Raw genomic sequence first — 25,000 nt, 5'->3', positions numbered from 1 at the left:
TATATTTTACGCTTGAGGCTTATTGGTATATCTTTGTTTCTCGGTATGTGTTTTAATTTGTCACGTCAATTATAGTCTGCGTGTTTTGTTTTGATAAAGTTCATCTTTAGCCCCACTCCTTTGGTCGCTGTACTTATTTCTTGGACATCGTTGGTGATTATGACGACATCTTCTGCAAAGTGTAGATGGTTTCAATAGGTCCCATCCAAGTTAACCCATCCATGCCTTTGGTTTCCCATGAGAGTGGCTTGAGGGTGTTTTCGAGTGCCTAGGTGTAGAGGTTTGGGGAAACAGTGACTCACTGGTATACACTTCTCTTAACTTGAATTTTATTGGTTGCTAGATCTTTGTTAATTTTAACTTGAAGTGTAGCGTTTGCATATATGTGTTTCAGGAAATTTAGGAGTTTAGAAACTCAGTTTCTGTATACCAAATAACCCATCAGGTTATAATAAGTTACCAGTAGCAGACTTGGATAATGCCAGTGGGTTACTGGCTTTATGATTTTTGTCTTAAAAACAATATTCATCACATTGGCAGAAACATTGATACAGATGTCGAACATTTTGGTCTCCTCTACCAATAAAAATTTTCGTATAATTTTAAATAAATTTTTTTTCTTTAATTTTATGATCTGTTATAGAAAAAATGAATTTGCAAATCGTCCCTTAAAACTATGCACTAATGGGTTAAGCAAATGTTAATTTTCATACAAATTCCTTTCTGGAATAAATGACTTACTGAACTTGGGTTAATGATAAAATAATTGTTTATTCAGGATATCCTTGTTCTCTTGACAATTCCTTTCTGCTTCAGGAGTCTATATGAAATCCTATTTGCCATCAAAGAAGATCAAGTGGAAGAGTTTGTAAACACATTCGTGTAGCCAACCGCAGATTTCGACGGTTTGACTATCTCTATTCTTTCCTGATTTTTTATATTGTGACTTTAGCTCGCTGACTCTTTATGCCTTTAGATTTTAAAAATATCAATACCATTTTCTCGAAGAATTTTTTGCAACATCCTGAGCGATTTGAAACGATATTCTGTTATTGGATTATATTGGAATATCATTATCGACATTAGTTTAGACCATTGTTATAATGGTAACCTGAGGTTTGTTTTTCCTACATTTATTAGGCAAGCATTGACTTCTTAGTGTTAGTCAAACATAAAAATACGGCTCCCTGGCAGGATTTGACAGTTTCTATGTCAATATCTGGTAGTTACTATGGTCGTTTGGATAGGCTTATTGCTAGTTTTGGAAAACGCATTGATACCATTTCAAGTTTCCTTCCTTCAGTTTTCTTTTGTACCATACTACATTTATAACGGAATAGGTAATTGTTGTAAATCGATGACAGCTGTGCAAAAATGTTGATGGAAATGTTCCAATTCGCTATTCATCCTCGTTTGATTATTTTCTTTTGACATCTTCAATTTTACAACCTCCATTTTTTTATCTATGATTTTCTGATCCTATGCTGCAATGTTGCTTAATTGCGATCTTATTTGACAACGAGTTGGTGGCTTGTAAAATTGTTCCAGATTTCGCTTAGATTTATTTTATTTTTTAAAACTACGCAAACTTCGTTGCCAAACATTGGTAGCTAGTGGAGCCCCAAAAAGTTCGTCGCTTTCTGAAATACATGAGGAACAATCTCACAAATTCCGGAAGATGGGCTGTTGAAGTGGAGGGCTTAGGTTCGTCTGTTTTTCATGCTAATAAAATAATACAGTTTTGACCTTTCTGCATCGGTGGAGAATTCAAGAAATATAGAATAATTCAAAAATCACATTTTTCGCTTCTCATGCAGACTACTTATGATTGTTTTCTCCGCGTAACTTAATATATGTTGATTATTCCCCTTAACTTGTATCTCCTAAATTATCATTTTTGGCCTCCTCTGTATCAAAGTTCATTTTTGTTATCCAGCATCTAATTTGTTATCAGCGTTACACATCAATTAAAATTTTGCAATTGCGTCGTCATTAATGTAATCTTAGATTAGAACATTTAGAATTCAAAGAATTAAGTTCCTTTTGGGAAAAAAATTAAATAGCCAGATTTATCCGTTCATTATGATTCTTGTCATTTTAAAGAATTTAAAATCAAGAAAACTTTAAAATTATCCTTTTATATGTTAAATGGTTAAATTTCTTGCCTGGCATAAACATTCTAAAATGAAATGCATAACATAAAATAATCTCTTTCTCTTTGATCTTTACAAAACAAAAAAAAAACTAATTTTTCACACTTTAAAAACTATAAATGATGAAGTTTCAATTTGGTTTTAAAAAATAAATAAAATATAAAATGTTCAGACCCCAGGTGCGATTGATTGCACATTGCACCTGGCCTGGCGACAATAATTTTTGTAGTTTGTAGAGAATCAAACAAAAAAACCAAAACGACACAAAAAAAAACAAACGTTTATTTTTCCCAATTATGAGTTTTTAATGTACTCTTTTTTTCCTCGTGTTTTTTTTTTAATTATTTTTTTTGTGATATCATTTTTTGATTTGACTACCGCTAGGGTCTGCGCTGACGTCTCTGACTGTACAATTTGTTTACAATTATACTAACACTATTCGGCTTTTTGCGATTACTTTGTCATTTATCGTTGATGACGTCGACAAGGATGATGTTGCATGCTTTTGCAATGGGATGCTTTGTGTGCTTGAGGGATTCTTTTAGTTTTAATGATTTTTTTATGACTGGTAGTAGCTTGTGAACGTTACATAATTTAAGTACCTACTAATTTATAATGTTTTTTTTAACAAAGAAAAAATAATAATTTAGAAAAAAAATCGTTTAAAAATAATCAAGTTTAGGCTCGATTTTATAATCTTTAAAATTAATTTTTAATTATTTTAACATATTAATCATACTCAAATTTAACAGATTGTTACGTGTTTATAACACATACATATATTCATACATATATTATTAGCATTGGTTGCGTTCTCGAGATTCGTGCATTCAATCTACACGCCCTGCCTGAAATAGAAAGCATTCCGTTGTCGCACCAATAGCTGCGACGTTAAGAGTATTCTTCAACGATTGGGATGTCTTCAACACAGCATCGTCACATGCATAGCGGGTACAAAGACAGAGTACCGAATCTGTTAGGTACAAAATTATTAGTAATTCTCAAAATAAACCTTAATGATCGGGAATGTCTATACGAACTATGGAAGACTGCTTCCTTACATGGAAAAGTATCAAAGTGGGTTCCGCTATCTTGGGGAAGGGTCTTGAGCACAATATGTTCATCAACTCAAGTCCGCTTATGATGGCATCATGTATGATGCGCTATAGTATAGCCTTAAAATCTTCAGAAAAATGGTACAGTTGGTAAGAATGACAATGAAGGACGTCAAATGTTGCATAAAAATACAAAATAACATCTGAAATAACTTTGCCACAGCTGGTAGGAACGTATACAGCACTGATAGGCTTAGCTAGCAGTTGTGGAGCAAACATGCGAATACCGATAAATCCATATTACTCAATTTTGAGATGTTAGCAGAAAACTTGTACAACATAATTCCAATAGAATTTAAAAAATCTGAAAACTAGAATGTAGTATTCATGGGTCTAATAGAGGGTCTAGTTAGGGTCATATAATATATGTGCCCTGGACTACTGAAAGGGGGTTTAGGTGTCAATAGGTCGATTTTGAGATTTTGAATCATTCTAATAGTGTAAAGTGCAATGAACTTAACCTCAGCTTCGCAACTATCTTCGCGGCTGAGTTATTTGCATCGAAAGTTTAATGCAAGGTGCCTTTAACACCTTTTTTGTCTCTTTCTTTTCTGTTTTATTTTCGCATTCTGCTCCTTCAAAATATCTTCATTTATCCTATCGCGGTTATCTTTTGTTTTTTTTTCCAACTTTTTCAGCGGTTCCGGTGCCAGTTCATTTTGTTTGCTGGGATTAGTTACTAAGTTCCGAACGGTCTTGAATAAATACCACTGTCTTTCAAGTGACTTTACGACCATTTAAGCTTTTCTGGCATTTTTTGCTCATCCACTGGCTTGAACATAAGACTGACCTGCTCAAATTCTTCGCTATTTGCATATTGTTTCAGCTTCACTATGCCATTCTCGCAAATTATAAAGTGGTGATATTTAGTTATACCTTTCAAGCAAATAAAATATTCTTTTAAATATGATATCCAGTACGACTGGATGTTACTTGTTTAGCCGAAACTGGCTTCTTATGGCCGCTGGGGGACGAATCGGTGACACATCTCATCAAATCTCTATACGTATCGATATTACTTCGAGCGTATTTACATTTAAAATGCCAAAATACCTACCTGGTGAAAATTTAGTATGTCCCGTGAGAAGGAAATTGTATAAAATGGATTTCTCCATTCCACGAGCCACTCTCCACAATAGGTATGCCAGTACCGTATTATTTTTTCTTAATGATGTAAGATACTAACGACACAGTTACTACCTTTTCCAATGTCATCCTCTTCATCTATGAGATAATTGTACTGGATTTTTTTTTTCGTTGACGATACCAAATACAGCACATTTTCTCAGCGCCTTTAAGTACTGGGTAATGCACTGTTTGGGCAAAGTCGAATGATAGTACTTGAGTTGGATCTTCGGTGGCTCACCATGTTTGATAATAAGATCATTGATTCTTAGCTTTTTCAATGTGATCGCAGCAACTGCTTTTTCATTACATAATATCGCAGAGATCATCCACAGATTTACATTACGATTTTTATTAAAGAATTGGGTTGGGTTGGGTCATCGCCTTCGATGTCGACATCAATATCCCCTTCGGAAATAGAATCATCATTCTTATCGAAATAAATTTCTTTAACAACTTTCAATTCGTTTTCTGAACACATCACAAAACCGCGTTCGTGTAAGATGGGATGCGTTAATAGAGGTATTACTGTATCTAATAACTTCATAACTTGTAACTACTACGCTAACGAATAATGTAACATTGAATACATGATAGATTTGTGTAAAAAACTACCGCGCAGTTGCTACAAACTTCAATCGTATTTATCTCGAAAATAAATTTTCGCACATAAACCCCCTCTTTTAAACTGTTTCATTAATTTGGGAATGCTCTTCATATACAGTTAAAGTATGTCCATGTAGTTATACCGCTGCAGATAACTCATCCCAACTTCTACCAAACTACTGATTTAGTAAATGCTGAAGAGACTTTTTCTCCTTTTCCGAAATGCCTCGTCTCAAATCTTTTTCTATTATGATTACCTCTATTTCAGAAACTTTAGGTTAAAGTAGTTTTTAAAATTTTTCTAAATCAGTAGTAAAGTAGAAGTTATCGAATGTGGATATTTTTATTAATCTTCCATCATTAAATTTTTGTAGAACTGTTTTTTTAATTGTGACAGTCTTTTAGCTTTTTTCAATCCTACTTGAAGTTGTTTTATATCAAAAAGTCTCCAATCAATGCCTATTCTTTTCACCACTCCTACTTTTTCGTGTATTTTTTCATACTCCTTTCTGGACAAGATAGTAGCTTGTTTTCTGACAATGAGAAGCTGAGCCAGAAGTATAAAGAGTCTATAATATGCGAGTTTTTGTTTTGTGCGGCGTATCCGTCGCAGAAAAGGCGAAGTGTCGCAATATTTTCATAATCCAAGGAATCCAGATAGTTCAAATGTGCCGATCTTATCTCGATTGATTCCCTACCTGCCTCATCTTCAGTCCATATAAAAAATTTATATATTTGGACTGATTATCGTCGCAACAAAAAACCTACATGCTAAGTTACTGTGCATAAAACGCATTGTTAATAAGCGTTTTAGGCAATGGCTGAACCTCAAAGTGAGCAGTTTAGTTATGTTTAGGCAAAGCATTAGTCCTTTTCTTGTGAACTGTTAACTCGGTGCCCAACTCTGTTTTCTTTTCCAACTTTACTTTCTTGCCGATGTTGACTTTGCGCAAAAGTCTGACTTGAAAATCCAATATTAAATTCATACACGAATATTCTTCTAAACATGGAAAAACTCACTTCAGCATCGTATTCACTCAGGTATATTTTAGATAGATTTTTATGTTTAAATCAACGGCCAAATAAATTCCTTTTAATTTTTTTCTGATATAATCAATTTCTCTTCCTTTTAGTTTACCAATAAACTGTCTTACTTTATTGTCTTTCACACTAGATTTAGCGGACACGTGACCACCGTCTCGATTTTCTTTTGGAACATTCCCTTCTGACAATGTCTGAGCAATGTGGTTTACTCTCTTCTTTTTCATATTTATACATTGCAAGAAAAATGCTTGGCATACTTGAATTTTGTTCTTGCTGTCTCTTTTTCAAAGAAAATACTGCACAGACAAATTACGGTGCTTTGGATTATTACTACGGATATATAGTCACACAATTTGGTATCCTGTTCCGTTTTAATATTGTTTTCAAAAATGTTACCTCGAATATCGTGCATCACTTGCAACAATACTTTCGCAGCGATACGTAGGACCAACTCTTCTAATGTTATTAGGATCGCTATCACGATATCTAAAAAAACTTGATAATGTAACCAAATTGACTCTATTTTTGTTTCCATTTACCTTTGCTTTTGCAGTTCCTCTTTTTTCGTATCATTTTTCTGTCTTTTCCTACTTCCTACACTAATTTTCGCACACTTCTTGTTTCTCCTTCCATAATGGTCGTAATAAAACACTACTATATGCAAAACACTACTCCGTATTTAATAAAACATAAACTTAACTTAACCAAATAGTGCAAAATTTTTAATCAAGAACGGTGAAAACAAGAATATACTTTACCGTCTTCGCTGCTCAATTATGTACTCAAACGCATCATAGTCATCTCTATATTGACCAATAAATTAAACAATAAACATACAAAAAATGCAACAAACACAGAAATCAGCAATATCCCAATACGTGTATACTTCATTACATTATATTATATAGATGGTCGATTTAATGAAAAATTGTCGGTTTTTGCTCGAAATGTGGATTTATCGGTATTTGCTTGGACTAGTCACTTTCGTATATTATTTTAAAAGAATAATTTAAGTTTTTGCTTCAATTTTATATGGTACATAAAAAAAGGGCTATAAATTTGTAAGAATCGATATTTAGGTCAAAAAGTGGTTTTTGCATATTTGCTCCACAAATATCATATTGTTCTACATCATATCTTGAAGAAGGACCTTGAGCACAACATCGACACATTCCATATATTCATCGATTCAAGTCCGCTTATGACAGCATCATACGACCCAAACTGTATGATGTTTTATATGACAATGATTGACGGCAGATGTATAAAACTACAAAATAACATCTCGGATAATAAATGAATCGACAACTGTTCGTATACGCGGACGACGTTCACATTGTCGTCAGAACTTTGCCATAGCTGGTGGAACCTACAAATAAATGAACGAAGGTAATACAAAAATGTGGAATGAGCACCAGATACAAAAGCCGAATACATAAATTTATAATTTAATTTGTAAGGTTTGTTTTTATACATAGAATTGTCTTTGGCCCATGCTAAAAATGTGTTTGTGCACACCAACAGATGGTTTTGAGAGCATTAATAATAGCACAGAGATGAATGTGAAATCAGATTACTTGCGAATAATCCTAATCGATGTCGAAGTCAAACATCGATTAGGCGACCTGTTGGATCATCAAGAAAGCAGAAGCTCCAACGGAATTCCTCCTTTGTGTAAGGCTGTTTATCGCTTATGATGTTATGATCGTCATTTTATCCCACATCAGACAACAATGGCAGATGTTTATTATAAGAACTTCTTGCTTTTTCAAATATGACGTGAATATGAAAGCATTTCCCGATCTCTTAGAGAGCGGAGTTATTTTCCACAAGAAGGCAAGATCATATAAGAAATTGTATAAATTGCAGTGTTGTGGATGCACAGAATTGTAGCCTAGTCATACTTTGCTGACCTTTGTCTATGTGACTTTGATCTAGAGCCAAAAGAACTTGGTATCCGATTTTCAAAACAATAAGATTTTGCAAATACTATGCAACAACACAAGATGATTACAGGCAACGTGTTTTACTTTGAGAGCCTTTAGCACGGATATGTATTATATACGGACGTATAAGGGTGCGTTCAAACATTAAGCGGCATTCGAGTAACATATGACGCGGTAGCACTGGCGCGCGAACATTCTTTGGTATATCTAAACTTGCGTGCTGCAGATTTGTGTCCTATGAACGCCACGTGTTGCTTCCGCGCACTTGCAATACTATGTTTGCACAAACCTTAATTAAACGTATACTCTGGAATGTTGTGAAAGCGGACGTTTTATGATTCAAAATACAATGTTGGTGTATAAAGGTAATAACACAGCACGATCAGAATAAATACAAAAGCTAGATTCATTGAAATTAGGAATAAAAATCAATTTCGCAAATATTCATCGCTACTTGATAATAACCGAACAGATCCAAAAATGCTGTCATCAATAGATATGTCAAATATATTTATCATAACTGTTGGATTTGATTCAAATGAATAGTTCCTTTCGCTAGTAACGACCTGTTGTTTTTTTTTGTTATAAAGTCTTTTACATACTAACAGCTGTTTTTTTTTTGTATCTCAAATAGCTTATATAATTCTTGATATCCAACTACACAAATTTTAAGATTACATCGAAATTTCATTGGACGCTCCATGTCAGGCTCATAAGTAAGAAAATGTTCCCTACTTGTAGGAAATTTCAAGCCCACGTTATATCAACCGTTAATAGCTAGAACTTCACCTTCGACTTTATCATTATCCATTTCTTCATTTAAAAAAGCATACTTTCACAGCAGCCAAATTTCTTTCTTCCATTGAATTTAAAATATATTTAAACATTTGCTTTAAGTAGTACATATTAAGTGCTGCAAAAACGCCAATTAAATGTGGATTTCTAGACTTCAGGAACAAAGCATTTGTTGAACCAATTTGTAAAAAGATGAAAGTTGAAATGAAAGTTGTTTAATATTTTTATCTTTAAAAACTTGTAGCATAAGATATTGTTGATTAGCAGAGGCTTTAACATTTTGTCACCAGTTTTGTGTGTTGCTACAAAACAAGCTGATTTTTCAGATTTTGCTATATAAATGTTCTTTCTGGCATTGTTTCCAGAATAATCCCGTTTCATCTGCATTCAATGTGTGGTCTGCCCTGTTCAATAATTTTTGCTAGTTTCATTTTATTTTTACATTGCGCGTTTTTTTAGAAAACTTATCAGCCATCCCTCACTTCCATTAAATACAAATTCTTCGTTGCCTGAAGACTTGTTGATGGATCCAATTCCTGCAGTTGGTTATATATTCTTTCTGCAGTAAACTTTCTATCCAAAATAACATATGATTTTCAGTTTTTTTTTCTGAAATATAATTTCAACTATAAGACGTAATTTGAATCTGAGTTTTGATTTGGAAATTGTTGATTGTCGAATGGAATTCTGATTTTTTCATATTGTTCTTGTCGTCGCTTCGCTTAAACCAAAAGCTTTGCCAAGAGATGTAGAATTTTTGCTTCACTTTAGATAATCTAAGATTTATATTTTAGTATCTAACGGAATTGTATTTATTAGTAAGGGTACTATAAAAACAATCTAAAATAGTAACTTTTCTAAACATAATTTATGTCTCCTTGAGTCCTTGAATTTGTAACCTAAAAATTGTAGCCGTTTCTTGAACACCTTATTAACTGTACTCTAGCTTAGGTGTAATTGTCGAGCACAAGCACGCACAGATTTTTTAGGACTCCTTAGGTAGCTCTCCTGCACAGCCTCTATTTTTCTTATTTATACACTATTTGTACATTTATTTGTACACGTGACGATATTCACGTTGCATTGTTGTCACGGATTCGAATTTAGCAATCTACAGAACACACTGAACTTACGCGAGTTGATCCGCTGCTGCGCAGTTCGTGGTGTTGCGTCATTACCTCTGCGGGAACACCTTTGCACATCATACTACGACAACTTGGAGAGTTTTCCTTTTATTTGGTGAAGATTTCACATTTCTATCTTGCTCTGCTGCTTTTCTGTGATCGATCAAAAGTGCACTATGACTTTACGCACATTTTACGCGGTGCCTTTATGTACCCCAGCAAATATATTTTCTCAAACACCTTGCTGATCAATCAGACTGTTATTCCTGAAACTGATAGTTTTTACTTCTCAGCATTTTTTAACCTTTCACGATCATTCCAAACCATCAGTATTTTCGTTAGTCTTATCGTAGTATTTGATCTGTGCACATCAGGAATAAATAATAAGGCGTCTTTCGCAATTTGTTTGCCTTTTGGTATAAAGTAGCAAAATAGTTTTTATTAAAAGAGAAAACATAAATATCAGATAGTGTATAACAGCCGAAGAAAAAACATCTTCTATACTTTCCAAAACTGCTTGACTACAAATTTCATGGAAAAGGCAAACAATCCTAAAATCGGCTAACAATTCATCACAAGAAGTATAGCAACCTGCGAATCTCGCTACCACATCGAAACTTGTTTAGAAGATATGATTCCGTTTGGCAAGATGGGTTGGTGGCTAATATTATCAGCACCAACCTGCAGGAAAATATAATAAAAATAAACCAAATACAAGAAAGTACAATCAGCTGCAATAATCAGTTAGAAAGTGTTGGACAGAGCGAGAATGTAGAAAAATACTCTTCTATAGATTGAAGTCCGTCGATTTGGAAATCTATTTGGACAATAAGAGAGCTCTTGATGAAAGTATTCAAGACCTAGTCAATACTACACTTAATCAAACACCGACAACAAACTCACAAAACACCAGAAATAGATGGTGTACCAAGCGAAACACAGAAGATGTTTCCCGAAATTGCAAGATTAAAACAGTCTACTGCGCGTTCTCCACATATCACTGATTAATGCCATTATTTTTTTCTAAGATTTTCCTCTCTAGTGTATCCTCCATATGTTAGTACTCTACGGATCATGGTTTTATACACTCTAATGTTGGTACTACTTCAAAGTTGTTGTCACATTGATATCCAGGCCTAGTCCCTTAGCTGCGCTATCATGTTCCCTGAAGGACTCATCTATATTTATTAACTTTCTTACTAGTATGTAGATGTCGTCTGCATACCCTATGATTTAAAGTCCCTAGATTATCAAAGTACCGCGGTTTGCCGCCATTTTGGATCGAAAGTCAACCGGGAAATTTAAAACTATGTCGTTCTGTTGATAAAATTACGCCAAATTTCCTTTCTTTTCTTTTTTTTTTTTCTCGTGGTACTCTGAAGAGCTTACTGTTATTTTTGCAACTCCAAAGGCAACAAGACGGCATTATTTTTGTAAATAAGTGGTGACATACACTGACGAGCTGTCAAACCGCCATTTGGCTCGAATAGTTTGAATACACAGGCTTCATGAACCGCGGTGCTTTGATAATCAATCTAGGGACTTTACTATGATTTATTTTAAACGGCTTAACTATGTCGATCCTGTGTGCAGGCTGGTCTTCCTTATAATGTTTTCCAGGGTCAAGTTAACCGTTTGAGTCCCAAACAGATTTAAAATTTTACGTCGAGAAACCTCAGTCGAGTTTTCTTTGTCCAGCTTGATATAATGACCAAGTTAGACGAGTGTTCTATAATACGATTTTCGACCGAAAACTGGGTAGCGTCGGGACTCGAGATCTTTGCCTTCTGAAGGTTCATCCTTATACCCACTTCTGCTGATATTTTATGCACCTGCTCCAGCATATCCTTCAACTCCTCTGGGTCGCTGAATATGATGTTGTCCACGATCTAAGGTGATATAGGTTTTTCTCCAAAGATACTTTCTTACAAATTTCCTCCAGCGCCAATATGACTAGTTTAGATGATATTGTATACAAACACCTATCTCAATCGTGATCTTCTCCGACAGCATGTCCTCACCCAGTTTGACCTGTAGTGTTGCATTGAACAAGGTTACAACTCTACGGAGTTGAACGCTTTTTGAGCTATGATGAATCTATGAAGGCCAAGTGGAGGAGGATGTTGTATTCTGTTGTTTTCTCAGTTAGCATATGCATGATGTTCAAGCGGTCTGTAACTATTCTTGTTACCAGTTTGTAAAAATTTTCCACACTCGCACAATCGCCTTTTTTTAACAGTACGATAACTTCTGCATTCCTCCACGTAATTGAAATCCTCTGTTCCTGTAGCCATCTGTTCAACAGGATGAGCAATGTCTCCAATGGTTTCTCTCTCATCTTGAGCATTTCGACTGTCACTATCTTCTGCGGATACTTTTCTGCTCCTCATCTTTCTTAAAGCATCTTGCAGTTCATTACTATTAATTTCTAGTATCTCCCCATATTTAAGATGTTGCGCGTCTTATCGTCACATCCGTGCAAATCTCTTTGCTGTTGGTGAGGACATTGTCGATCTCATTTTCACCCTATTGTTTAGGCTTTCCCATGCCCACTTCTTTTGATGTGTTTTCTTGAGGTTCATGCAAAATTGAACTTCTGAGCTCAAGTAGTACTTCCTGTTTCCTAGGCCAAATAGTCCAATATGGAGTGGGTCTATCATTTACCTGCGATCTATCTTTGCGTTAAAGTCTTCCATCACGACCACAAACCTGGCCCTCTTCGCGCTTGTTACTTTTTCGTAGAACCGCTCGAGCTCTACGTCTTAAGCGGCGCCTGTCGGTGCGTAGGCTTGAATGCAGCTTTTGTTCCAGTCCTTCGAGGTGTTCATCCAATCGCATGGTGCAACTGTTATATGTACCAGCCAGAAGTTTTTTTCTTCTTTACGTCGGTCGTTATTTTCTCTATCATTGAATTTTTTTCTTTTCCCAAAATTCCTGAGACTAACTGGCGCATCTTTACGAGATTCTGAGCCTTGCGCTATACTCGCCTGTGGTGGTTTCATTTTAAACTCCGACATTTCATGTATGGAAGGAGTTGGCGATTAAGATATCACATTTGCCGAGCGGGTTAGTGACTATCTGCTAGTCCGCGGAGACTACAGTGTGTTAATTGATTATCGTACCCGACGTTAGCATTGTAAATATGCAACCAATATCACAGTATTGGTATTGCAATACACGATTTGCTTATTTGGTTGCATACTTGTAATGATGACGTCGGGTACGATAATTAATTAACACACTGTAATCTCCGCGGACTAGCAGATAGTCACTAACGAGAACGAGGACCTCGCTCGAGAACCAAAGTAGTGCAGATAAATTGTAATAAAATATAGTATGATTAATTTAATTTCAAATTTATAATAAAATCGAGTCTAGCTTCACTAATACACATAAATATACTCTTCTTCTAAACCATTTTTTAGTAGTGTTGTGATAAACAAATATCTCATTAAAATTAAGGAATTTCTGACAAATCTGAAAGATCTAGTTCTTACCATCATAAGATTCTTTCTTATTATAATGAGTTTTGTTTGGCACATTATGAAACAGTTTTTATATTAGTGTGTGTCTTTGATACGTAATTTTCTAGAAAAAAAACTTAACGTAACAGTGCTCATTATTAATTTGTCGTAGACACGATGGTATGTACCGGGTGCTGCGCTACTCTCGACCACATAGTGACCTACTTATTTAAAAAACTTACTCAAAAAGGTAACTCACCAATTAGATCTTTATATTAGTATTAAATCAAGGTGGTGAAGTGTTCGCTTTTAATACGAACTTAATTACTAAAGAAGACTTTACCACCGTGGTAACTCTAATTTAATCTAAATTGTGTATTTATAATTTTTAAAAAACAAAATAGTTTATCCGGGTAAAAAACCTCACGCCGCAATGGCACCGTCAAGCGACATGTTCCTTAAAGTGTTAGAAGTCCACCCGGAAATACTCCAACAAATTCTCAGCACAGTTCTCAACGTAATTATGTTCGAGGATTGTCGAAATCAATGGTCAATGTCGCGGCCACTTCTAGGACTCATTCTTCTCAATGAAGACTATTTCAATCAGATGCGCGAAAATATTATTAGATCACAACCTCCGGATAAACAGGCGCCGATGGCGCAGTGGTTTGAAAATTTAATGGATGGAATTGAAAGGAATCTACTTACAAAAAATAGAGATAGGTAAGATAAACATTTTAATTAAATTTTTTATTTATACATTTATTTATTAATTTTAGGTTTACTCAAAATTTATCAATGTTCCGACGAGACATAAACGATTCGTTAAAAGGTCCCAATGTAAATACATCATCTGTGAGTGATATGATGACGTCATAGTTATTAATTTCGAGCCTCGGCGGTTTTACCATCTGACGATCGAGCCGTTGTAATAATGTACTTTGTGAAATAAATAAATGAGATGAACCCGAAAAAATAAAACTGATTAAAAAAGAGAAAATGATGAAATGAAAGCTAAAGAGAAACAACACTTGTAATTAGGTACACACTCCGCATTTAATTTCGTTTTTAAAGTATCATTCGTCGCGTTTATGAAACAATCCGGTTTTTCGCTTCCTTTCGGTCGCCCCCAAATCCATTTCGTTATTTTATTAATTATTATTATTATTTCTTTTTTTATGTCCATCACATCCGTGTAACTATACATACATATTTATACTTGTATATGTAATTTGGTTTACACTATTGTAAATTAAGAAAGATGAAGTTGTAATAAATTGATTAGAACTTTTTTTTGTTAGTTTTCATTTTTCTTTGATGGTCTTCTTTTTTCATTTCTCTCATAGTCCACTAAGACGGGAACTAATTAGGGGCTTGTTATATTCTATACATTTTTCCATCAGAATTCTCATTCTATGGAAATGGTTTTGGTACTATACCCTTTACGGAACTCCGCTTGGTTTGATTTAGTAGATCGTTTGTTACGTGTTTTTCTGGGTTAACTTACGGAGATTTGAGTGACGTTTTGCGCAGAGACGAACATCATGTTGTAAGTAAAGCGCCACGCTTCGCGGCGAACAATAGAAGAAGAGGATAGCTTTCTTCAGCGTAGTAGATCAGCACAATCAAGACCTTAAATGATAAAATAATTTATCTGAACCAACAGCCCAGGATAGAATGTCGCTGCGCAGAAATATTGAGAAAGCCGACCCCGCATAAAGTAGAAATGCATAGCAAAAAAGAAGAAGAAGTAGTTTATCATTGATTTTTTGCCTCTGCTGTTATTGAAGGTATAAAATATATCTTACATTAAGAAGCCAAGATATGCAGTTCTTCCTTAGACAAAAGTTGTAGCAAATTTATCACACTATACACGGACAATATTTTTATACATACAGGATGTTCCTTGTTGCTGAGACCACTGCTGATGTAATTGCTCTGAGAGAGACGTGGTTGCACAACGGCATCATGGATGACAATATAAACATTGCGAATTATATGTGTATACGTCAGGATCGGGGTACTTAGAGGGCGTTTCTTTTTATGTGCGCTCTGTTGCGACCTGTATGGCTGTTACAGATAAAATTATTTGTTGTGGTGATTTTAATTTAAACTTGCTTAATGTAAATGGCCCTGATGTTCTATATTTTACGTCCCTTCTTGATACGCTTGGTGGAAAACAAATTATTGAAACCCTTACTAGAACAACTGCAACTTCATTGACGCTTATTGATTTTGTTATTACTTTTGATACCTCTATTGTGACTGATAGTGGGGTGGTAGAGTGTGAAATCTCGGATCATGATATGATCTTCTAATGTAACGGTTGATGCGGCTAGGTCTTTTCCTGTTTTTAGAGTGATCAGAATGCTAAAGCATATTGATAAACAGAGCTTTTTGCATGATTTGAACACAGTGCCGTTTAATTTGATTTTTTTATGAGAAATGTTGATGAAAAAGTTGTTTTTTTTGGAGAGAAATCTCATTAATGTATTTGATATTCATGCACCATTAAAGAGATGCAGATTTACAAAACCTGCTGTTCCCTGGTTAACTGATAATGTAAAACTATTAATGCGGTTGCGTCCTGGTCACGCAACCGCATTAATGCACAGTTTAAACGTGATAATACACAAGTCAATTGGAATTATTATAAGTCAATGCGTAATTATACTACTACAGCAACAAGAAATGAAAAGAGCATATTTTTTGTATGTCAGTAGCCAGCAAAATAAAAAATTCATATGGAATAGCTTGAAAAGGTTGAATATCAATAAAAGTAAAGGTGGTTCGTTGTCGCATGAGTTACAAAATGTAGAAGAAATTAATAATTTCTTTTTAGATAGTGTTAGGGATATTACTAATTCCTTTACTCCTTTAAATGATGAAATTCATAGCAGTCATGTATCGTCACAATTCTCTTTTAAGACAATTGAAACTGCTATTAATTCTATATTGTCAACAGCCAGTGGAACAGACGGAATAACTGTTGAAATGTTAAAAATGTGTTGTCCAATTATACTACCTTATGTGGCGCATATAATTAAGTATTGCATCACGGAAAATGTCTTCCCAAGATCATGGAAGCAAGCTGTTGTATTTCCTTATCCTAAAAAAAAAGAACCGAAAGTATTAAAGGATTTGCGTCCTATTAGTATTTTACCTGTGTTGTCGTAGGTCATGGAGAAGGTAATGAAGGTGCAAATGATGAATTATGTGGAATCAAATAGTTTATTACCACAGGAACAATCAGGATTTCGACCTGGGTATAGTTGTACAACAGCGATGCTGAACTTAACTGATGACATATTGCGTGCTTCAGATAATGAACGTAGTATAGTATACTGTAGTTGTTTTTTTTGGACTTTTCTAAGGCCTCCGACACTATAAATAATGTGAAGTTATCTAATACTTTAAAATGTTTGGGTTTTACTGAAGGTCCGATTTCTTTATTAAATAATTATCTTACTGATAGGACACAGATGTGTAGGATAGGAGATGATGGTGAGGATTACCACAGGTGTCCCGCAGGGGTCAGTTCTTGGGCCGTTGTTGTTTACACTTTACACGTCACAATTTGCAAAACAGTTGGAATATTGTAAAATTAATATATATGCTCAGAGAGCAAGAACCTTTTTATGTTATTTTATTTTATTGTATATTTTGTTTATAATGTTGTATATAACAACTGTAACCAAGATTATTTTTAACATAAACTATCTTAATAAACTAAATTCAACAAATTTTGCTAACAATGTAGCTTTCTGTACGACAACTTTAGATGAAATAAATGAAAACCCTCTTTTCGTATCATTAATTCTATTAAGTAGTACTTTTAAAAGTAACGTGTTAGTAAACCGACATAATAATAATGCATATTATGCAACCGAAAATCCTCTATGGCTAAGGCGCGTGAACAATCAAAATGTATGGTCGTTAAATGTTTGGGGCGGAATATTTAACCGTAAAATAATTAGGCATACTGGCGGGACAAATTTGCAAAACTTTTTTAGAGGAACAGTTTCCAGAGTTGCTAGAAGATGTACATTTAGAAACTAGACAAAAAATGATATTCCAACACGGGGCACCTGCACGTTATTTCAGGGATTTTTTTCAAAATTTTTTAAGTATTGGATATGGAAGACATTCGATTGGTCGTGGAGGTCCAATACCTTGGCCAGCAAGATAACCTGATCTAACTTCCCGCGACTTCTTCCTTTGGGGATATGTCAAAACCTAAGTGATACGTTAATATTCCAACGATGAAAGAATATATGAAGAATAGAATAAGGGAAAGCTTTAGAAATATCTCTGCTGAAACACTAGATAATGTGCAAGCATAAATCGGCTTCATCTATGCATAAAGCACAGATGGCAGATATTTGAACACTTATAAATAAAGTTTGGTTGAAAATTATCGATCGTTTTATTTCATGGCCTACTAATGAAAAAATGAACAAATCTGCCATACTTTGCATGATATTGATTAATTCCACAATATCTCAAGAACTACAACTGATAGATATACGGACATGTACTGAAGATTTGTAGAAAATTAAATTCTGTATCTGATTAACTAATCAAATATAGGGTGTTCCATTTAAAATTAACGATTTTTTTGCAATTGAATATGGTAAGACAGTAGTTACATTTTTGAACAACCTGTGTTAGATAGATCGATGTAGCCAGTGGCATTCTATTTGAGGATATTCAAGCAGCAACTGTTACAAATTTTAACTTTCTAGCTCGATCAGTCGCCAAGAAATTCAGATTTGAAGGGCACAGTGTTAATTGCTAAAAAAAACTTCTAATTAAAATAACTCACGAACTAAAAGCACTAGATATCAACATGTCTTATCAAAGTCAACTTAGTTTTGTGTGTAGAATCAGAATACGCAATAAAAACTACAACGTGTTTCATGAAGTTCTCCCGGCACTAATGAAGCATGTTGTTTAGGTAATTTGTAATAAAAAAGTTCATATGAATTTGAATATAATATTTAAAAATTATGGCGTTACGGCCCAGCGCTGGGCTCAAAGGGTAAGTGTACTATGACTGCATTAGTAAAATAAAGTACTTATTTAGGTTACCGTCATGTTTGACCAAAAAAAAAGCATTGAGCAAGACAATTCACTTTATTTATTGAGCTACACTTGCATTTAAAAATAAAGCAATTGTGATAATGTTACTTATTATTATAATTTGAAAAAATAATTTATTAATTTTAAACATTTTCGAAAATTTCACCTCTTACTTCAATACATTTATCTTTGCACGGGCTCCTTTATTTGCGTTGCAGCGTCAAAAATTCTTTGGATTAAAGCCTCACGTGTGTCTACTTTTTCTTGATATACTAAATCTTTCATCCAATCCCACATGTTATAATCCAGAGGATTGAGATCTGAAGATCTGGCTGGCCAAACGTGCGGTCCACCTCGACCGATCCAGCGGTTAGGATAACGTTCATTTAGATGATCGGTGACTCTACGGTAAAAATGAGAAGGAATGTATCGTGTTGCAAATACATTCTTAATCGTCTTGCCAGAGGTACATCCAACAGTAAACGCGGAAGTTTTTTTTCCAAAAATTGCAAGTACTTTTGTCCGGTAAGACGATCTTCAAAAATAAACGGTCCTATAAGTTGATCGTACAGCATTCCGCACCACAGATTAATGCTAAATCTACTTTGAAAATTACTTTCTATGGTGGCATGAGGGTTAATGTTCGACCATTTATGTAAATTATGAATGTTATTTATGCCATCTCGAGTAAATTGTGACTTATCCGTAAATAAAATGTAGCGGTATAAGTTCCGATTATTATTTAACCACTGACAAAATGCCAAACGCCTAGGGAAGTCTTCTGGCTTCAGATGTTGAACACGCTGTAGATGATACGGATGCAGCAGAATCCCTAAATGTATGGATATCCGTCGCGTACTAATGCATGCATTGCGCTCGACAATGTCAAGGATGTTCTCTTCTTCTGCAACATTCTATTGTGTTGCTCGTTCATACTGCATATGAACGCTCGGAAGTAAACCAGTTTATCGGAGAGCTTGGAAGGTACTACTAAAAGTCTTCGGCGATGGAACACGCCGATTTGGAAAACGTCGTCGATATTCAATTCAAAGAGAGAAAATGAAAGAGCACATGGAAGATTATCCATCAGTATGCAACAAGATATTGCAAGGAAGGAAAAAAGAGGACTTATTACATAGAAAACAAGATTCGCTGCAAAAAGCCCAACTGCCAAAGGTTGACGTATGTACATATGTACATTAACTGTTTGAAATCATTTAATTAATCAAATGTGATACATTATCAATATATTGGAAAAATAATATTAATAATACCGTATTTTCTCGAATCTTATCCGCACCCCGATTTTAAAACTGCATAATGGTAAAAAATTTAGTTTGCGAATGTAATCCGCATCTTTCTCTGAGCAATTCGACAACACCAAAACGATGCGATGCTTGTTGTTAACCATAAATATATAATTTTTTCGTTGACTGACGCTGATCCACCTAAAGAAACCTTGTTTACGACGAGTTTTTATTGGACTAAACTTTAAATTTACCAAGCCAGAAAAAATTGGAAAATAAATATAATTTTAAAAATAAATAGTAATGCCTAGCACGAATTCAGTTCATATACCGCCCTCGTAGTAGCTCGAACTTGGTGTGTGTTTAATTATACATTTAACAGCATAATTATGGAAAAAAAGTTGCAAAAATCGAAGAGGTTCTTCTATACAGCGAAGTTTAAAGAGATGTTATTAAGTTATCGTTAAAAGAAAGAAATCGAAAAGCTGGTACAATTTTTGCCGTTAATGAGAGTAACGTTGTGGCTGTTGGGGAAAGATAAGGCAGCTATTGTAAAAAATTTACCAGGTCAAAGAAGAGACGATTTCATGAAATTGACTAGGCAGTTTTCTGGTTCTCTCAAGAAAAACGGAAGGAGAGACTAAAAAATTTTTAATACTAGCAAAGGTTGGACAAACTACAATTTCCCAAAAGCTCCTAACGATTTTCAAAAAAAATTCAATTTGTCTCAAACTGTAAATGCCGAAGAAATGGCAGTATATCTGGATATGCCTCCCAATTTCCTTAGAAACGAGTGGTTGCGAAAAATTGTGCATAACATTAGTATGCTAGCAGTAACAAGTGATAGGGAAAAATTGCTGTCATTATTAATATTGAGAAAAAAACCATTCTGAAATCCGAAAGACTTCCTGAATGACGTCTTAGTTAGGGCACAACAAAAAGGAAAAATAATGGAAAAGCTGATGATGGAATGGTTAAGACAAGTATGGAGTCGTAGACCAGGAACACACATGGAAAACGATCCCTGAAAACAATATTATAACATCATTTAAGAAGTTTTGTATAACCAATGCTTTGGGCAGATCCGAAGATGACGTAATATGGGCAGAAAATGATACATAAAAATGTAAATATCGTTCTAAAACCCTTAACAGTGTTATTGTTATAATGCGATTTTATTTTACTATTTTCCAAATCGCAACTATACGACTGCGAATCTAATCCGCACTCGATTGTAATCCGCATTTGATTTTAGAGCATATAAAATTTGTAAAAAGGGTGCGGATTAGATTCGAGAAAATACGGTAATAAGCTTTATTTCCATCTTTACAAAAATGCACAGAAAGCGTCAAATAATGCTTCCAGAAAAAAAATCATTAAATTTATCGAATACAAGTTTCGTTCTAAAAGATGTTGTTTGAGATAGCTTTTGAATCCCGTGGATGGCTTTATTTTCAAACTATTAGGTATATGGTTGAAAACCTTAACACAAAAATGAACAGTACTTTTTTGTATCTTAGTGTACCGCGTTTTTGGTGGAAGTAAATAGACATTTTCTACCCCACGTGTAACATAACAGTGTTGTTGTTCATATTTTTTAAAGAAAGTATAGTTATTTTTTATAAACATTGCGGATTCAAGAATCACTAACGACGGCATTGTCAGAATTTTATAATATTTAAAAAAGGATTTACACGATTCCCTCATTTAAAGTCCGAAAACTGCTTTCAAACATTTCTTCTGCGCTATGAAGATACGATTTAAATCAACCGACTGACCCCAGAAAATGACCCCATACCGCACTCAACACATGCGTAATACGCACTTGTACCCGCTTGCACTGAAACTACCCGCGAAATAGTTCTCAACGCATAGCACGCCCGATGCTAAATCGTTAATATGCAGTTTCCATGAAAGATTCACATCAATTTTAACACCCAAGAACATCACCTCTTCTGTACGGGTAAGTTGTTTGCCATTGAATTGCAAATTGATGTCACAGTTGGTCGCTGCAGCACTCCCAATCATCATAATGTTCGTTTTTTCAATATTAAGTTGAAGGTTGTTGTTAGAAAACCTGCTGCCAATTGTGCTGACAATTGTTGTTCCGTTTTCGCAGTTGATACTGTAGTAGAGTCATCCACGAATAATATTAATAAATCATCAATTACTCCAGGAAGATCATTGATGTATAAAAGAAATAGAAACGGTCCCAATATCGATCCATGGCACTCCTTGTAGAACCCGCACCCATTTTGATGCTAGTTCATTTCCCTTTTGATCATAAGCGATAACACACTGTTCCCTGTCTGAGAGGTAAGATCTGAACCACTCTAGCGCAATACCTCGAATTCCAATTGCTTCCATCTTCATTAAAAGGGTGTCGTGATGAACACTATCAAACGCTTTGGTTAGATCCATCATTATGCAACCGGTAAGTTCGTTATTGTTTATTCCAGTTAAATTTTTTTCAATCAACTGAAAAATTGCTCTGGTTGTAGATCTACCCTCAATATAGCCATATTGTGACTCATTCAGTATTTGATTTTTATAAATGTAGCTTTTAAGTCTCATCAGTACTATCTTTTCAAAAACCTTCGCAACATTAGATATTAAAGCGATTGGCCTATAATTCGAAAAGTCTGATTTGTCACCTTTTTTATACAATGGCCTTACTAAGGTTCTTTTCAGGTGGTGTGGATAAGTTGCAGAACCAAATGACAGGTTTATAGTACTACTTAAAGGTTCAGCAAGATAATCGACGTAAGCTTTTAGAACAGAGATCGGAACTTCGTCGTAACCAGCAGACGTATTATTTAAAGACATTATGACTGATTTTACTTCACCCGGATCAGTCAGATAAAACGCAAATGATCTCTTTAAGTCGATATTTGTTTTAATAGTGTTGTGTACTTGTAGATTAATCATTTTACCAACCGCTATATTGGCAAAATAAATATTTATTGCATTCAACAGTTCATCATTACTTTTGTAGTTGTGTCAGATTGCTTACTTTATTTTTAGCTGTTTCTATAAAATTGGTAAAAACAGTTCTTTTTGATATCGCTATTTCGCTATTCTTTATCAATTTTACTCATTAACATTCCTTCATATAGTTGACGCTTAATAAGAAAACGTAAGTTTTTTTTTATTTATTATTATTATAAATAAAAGATGTGGCATTGTCGGGTTAAATTCGGTTAAAATTAAAACATCTTGTTCATTGATTAAATGAATTGGTGTCCAATTGAGTAAGTTATCAATGATAAATAATACAATCACTCTCAAATTGTTCCCATTTTCAAAGTACACATATCAATCTGTAGTCCATTTTTGATTGTGTACATCATTATATTTATTTATTATTTTATTTACAACAGTAAAGAAACTGTGTTAAGAAATTAGTGAAAGTTCGTTATTTTTTTAACTTTCTTATTATTTATATTGTTTTTTAATCAAACACAACAATCTATGGATCTGATAAGAAATTCGATTAAAAACTCAAGATACATGCAATATATAGCAGCAATCGCAGGTTTGTACATTTTTAAATTAATATATTATCTTCACATACAATATTTTATTTATTTAGCTACTTCAACCTATATTAGCGTTGGTTTATCATTTACTTGGCCTTCACCCACTTTACCAAAACTACAATCTGAAAATTCTCCAATTGGATATCCAATAACAGACGTAAAATTTAAATTATTTTAATCCATAATTGTAGAAATTAAAATGTATAAATCCAAACTTTGTTATTTTTAGGAAGAAGGATCTTGGTTAGTTTCAATAACCTTATTATCCAGCATTCCCGGATGTATTTTAGGAGGCTACACCATCGATAAACTCGGGCGAAAACCCAACATTTTAATGACATCCACAATAACATCCCTTCACTTTTTCGCTATTTCTTTTGGAAATTCTTTTTGGCTACTTTTATTATCCCGATTAATCGGAGGATTAAGTATGTCAATAGCTGGATTGGCATCGACAATTTACATCGGTGAAATAGCCGAAAACGATATAAGAGGAAAATTATCCACTTATTTAATGTTGTTGAAAGTTTCTGGAAGTTTGATGGGACTCGTAATTGGACCGAACGTTTCGTATCGATTTTTGGGAATTTTCTCGGGTTGTATTCCGATGATAACAGTTTTAATGTTTTGTTTCATCCCAGAAACGCCGTTTTTTCTTGTTAAAACCCACAAAGTTGAAGAAGCTAAAAAATGTTTGAAACAACTTTCAGGAGAAAATGTTTCTTGTGAAGATATCGAGGAAAAATTATGTAGTATTCAAGAAATCGTTCGAAAAGATATGGAAAATAAAGGGTCGATAAAAGAGTTAATTAGAAATGAAAAGTATCGATATCCAATATTTTTGATGATGGGAATTAAAAGTTTGCAACAATTATCTGGTTCTGTAGCCTTAGAAAGTTATTTACAAAAAATTATTGATTTATCTAAAAGTGGGATTAAATCAGAAATTGTTAGTATTATTATTGGGTGTATTCAACTTCCAACAGGTAACGAAATATTTAATATATTTACTTAATATAATCAATTTTCGTTTTAGTATTTATTTCTAGCGTTCTCGTTGATAAATTGGGGAGAAAACCTCTTTTAATCACTTCAGCATTCGGCTGTTTCTTCGCTTTGTTCATCACAGCATCTTATTTCCTTCATATAGATAACATAAATAATATCGAAAATTCATTTTTTTGGGTTCCTACTATTGGTTTATCACTTTTTTGGGTTTTTTACCCAATCGGAATACTTCCGCTACCTTATGTTTTAATCGGTGAATTATTTCCTGTTAACATTAAAGAAATCGCCATTGCTTTTTTGTGCACTTACGGAGCATGTATTGGCTTTTTAACTGCAAAATTATTTAAACCTGTAAGTAATTTACTTGGAATTCATACTGTTTTGTATCTTTTTTCGGGAATTTGCTTTTTTGGTGCTTGTTTTGTTTATTGGTTTTTACCCGAAACTAAAGGAAAAGATTTCCAGGAAATTCAAAATAATGTTTGTAAAAGAGATTTGAATTGGTTACGGAAAAAATAAAGTAGTGTTTTTGTGTTATTTCTTTATTGTTTGTCCTTTTTCTCCTGATGCTTCCCTTATTCACATAAAATCAGTTAGATTAAAAATAGTGCTGCGTTAAATCAAGCCAAAGCTACACGATATGATAGCCAGGGATCAGACACCAAATAGCTGCTTATTTACTATTCCAAAACGACCTAAAAATACCTGGAAATCGCTACACAGCTAAAAAAGTGAATAAAGAAATCTCTAAA

At 34.1% G+C, this 25,000-nt stretch overlaps 2 protein-coding genes across 3 annotated transcripts in view; both read left to right on the top strand.

Annotated features, from left to right (window-relative positions):
* Window positions 1-14,348, top strand: part of LOC111428130 (Ran-binding protein 16) — a 43,887-nt gene extending 29,539 nt beyond the window's left edge. For both annotated transcript variants that reach the window (XM_071194947.1, XM_071194946.1), the window contains exons 10-12: window positions 13,545-13,622; window positions 13,777-14,095; window positions 14,152-14,348. In XM_071194947.1, coding sequence (XP_071051048.1) covers window positions 13,545-13,622; window positions 13,777-14,095; window positions 14,152-14,251 — 497 coding nt within the window. In that variant the 3' untranslated portion in view covers window positions 14,252-14,348. The remainder of the gene's footprint in view (window positions 1-13,544; window positions 13,623-13,776; window positions 14,096-14,151) is intronic.
* An 8,549-nt stretch (window positions 14,349-22,897) lies between these two features.
* On the top strand, window positions 22,898-24,785 carry LOC111416506 (facilitated trehalose transporter Tret1-like). Its single transcript, XM_023048546.2, has 4 exons — window positions 22,898-23,236; window positions 23,294-23,397; window positions 23,470-24,226; window positions 24,277-24,785. Exons 1-4 carry the CDS (start codon window positions 23,173-23,175, stop codon window positions 24,765-24,767), a joined length of 1,416 nt encoding a protein of 471 aa, XP_022904314.2. The 5' UTR covers window positions 22,898-23,172; the 3' UTR covers window positions 24,768-24,785.
* The last annotated feature ends 215 nt before the right edge of the window (window positions 24,786-25,000 follow it).

The sequence above is a fragment of the Onthophagus taurus genome, chromosome 3, assembly GCF_036711975.1.
Source record: "Onthophagus taurus isolate NC chromosome 3, IU_Otau_3.0, whole genome shotgun sequence".
Taxonomy (NCBI): Eukaryota; Metazoa; Arthropoda; class Insecta; order Coleoptera; family Scarabaeidae; genus Onthophagus; species Onthophagus taurus.
The sequence above is the reverse complement of the archived record's forward strand: the minus strand, read 5'-3'. Positions and strand labels throughout refer to the sequence as shown.

What these genes read in the sequence shown, in the direction of transcription:
- LOC111416506 (XM_023048546.2), top strand. Translation starts at nt 23,173, where the DNA reads ATGGATCTGATAAGAAATTCGATTAAAAACTCAAGATACATGCAATAT. An exon ending in TTGGATATCCAATAACAGAC is followed by an intron (nt 23,398 to 23,469) that starts GTAAAATTTAAA and finishes TGTTATTTTTAG; the next exon opens with GAAGAAGGATCTTGGTTAGT. An exon ending in GTGTATTCAACTTCCAACAG is followed by an intron (nt 24,227 to 24,276) that starts GTAACGAAATAT and finishes TTTTCGTTTTAG; the next exon opens with TATTTATTTCTAGCGTTCTC.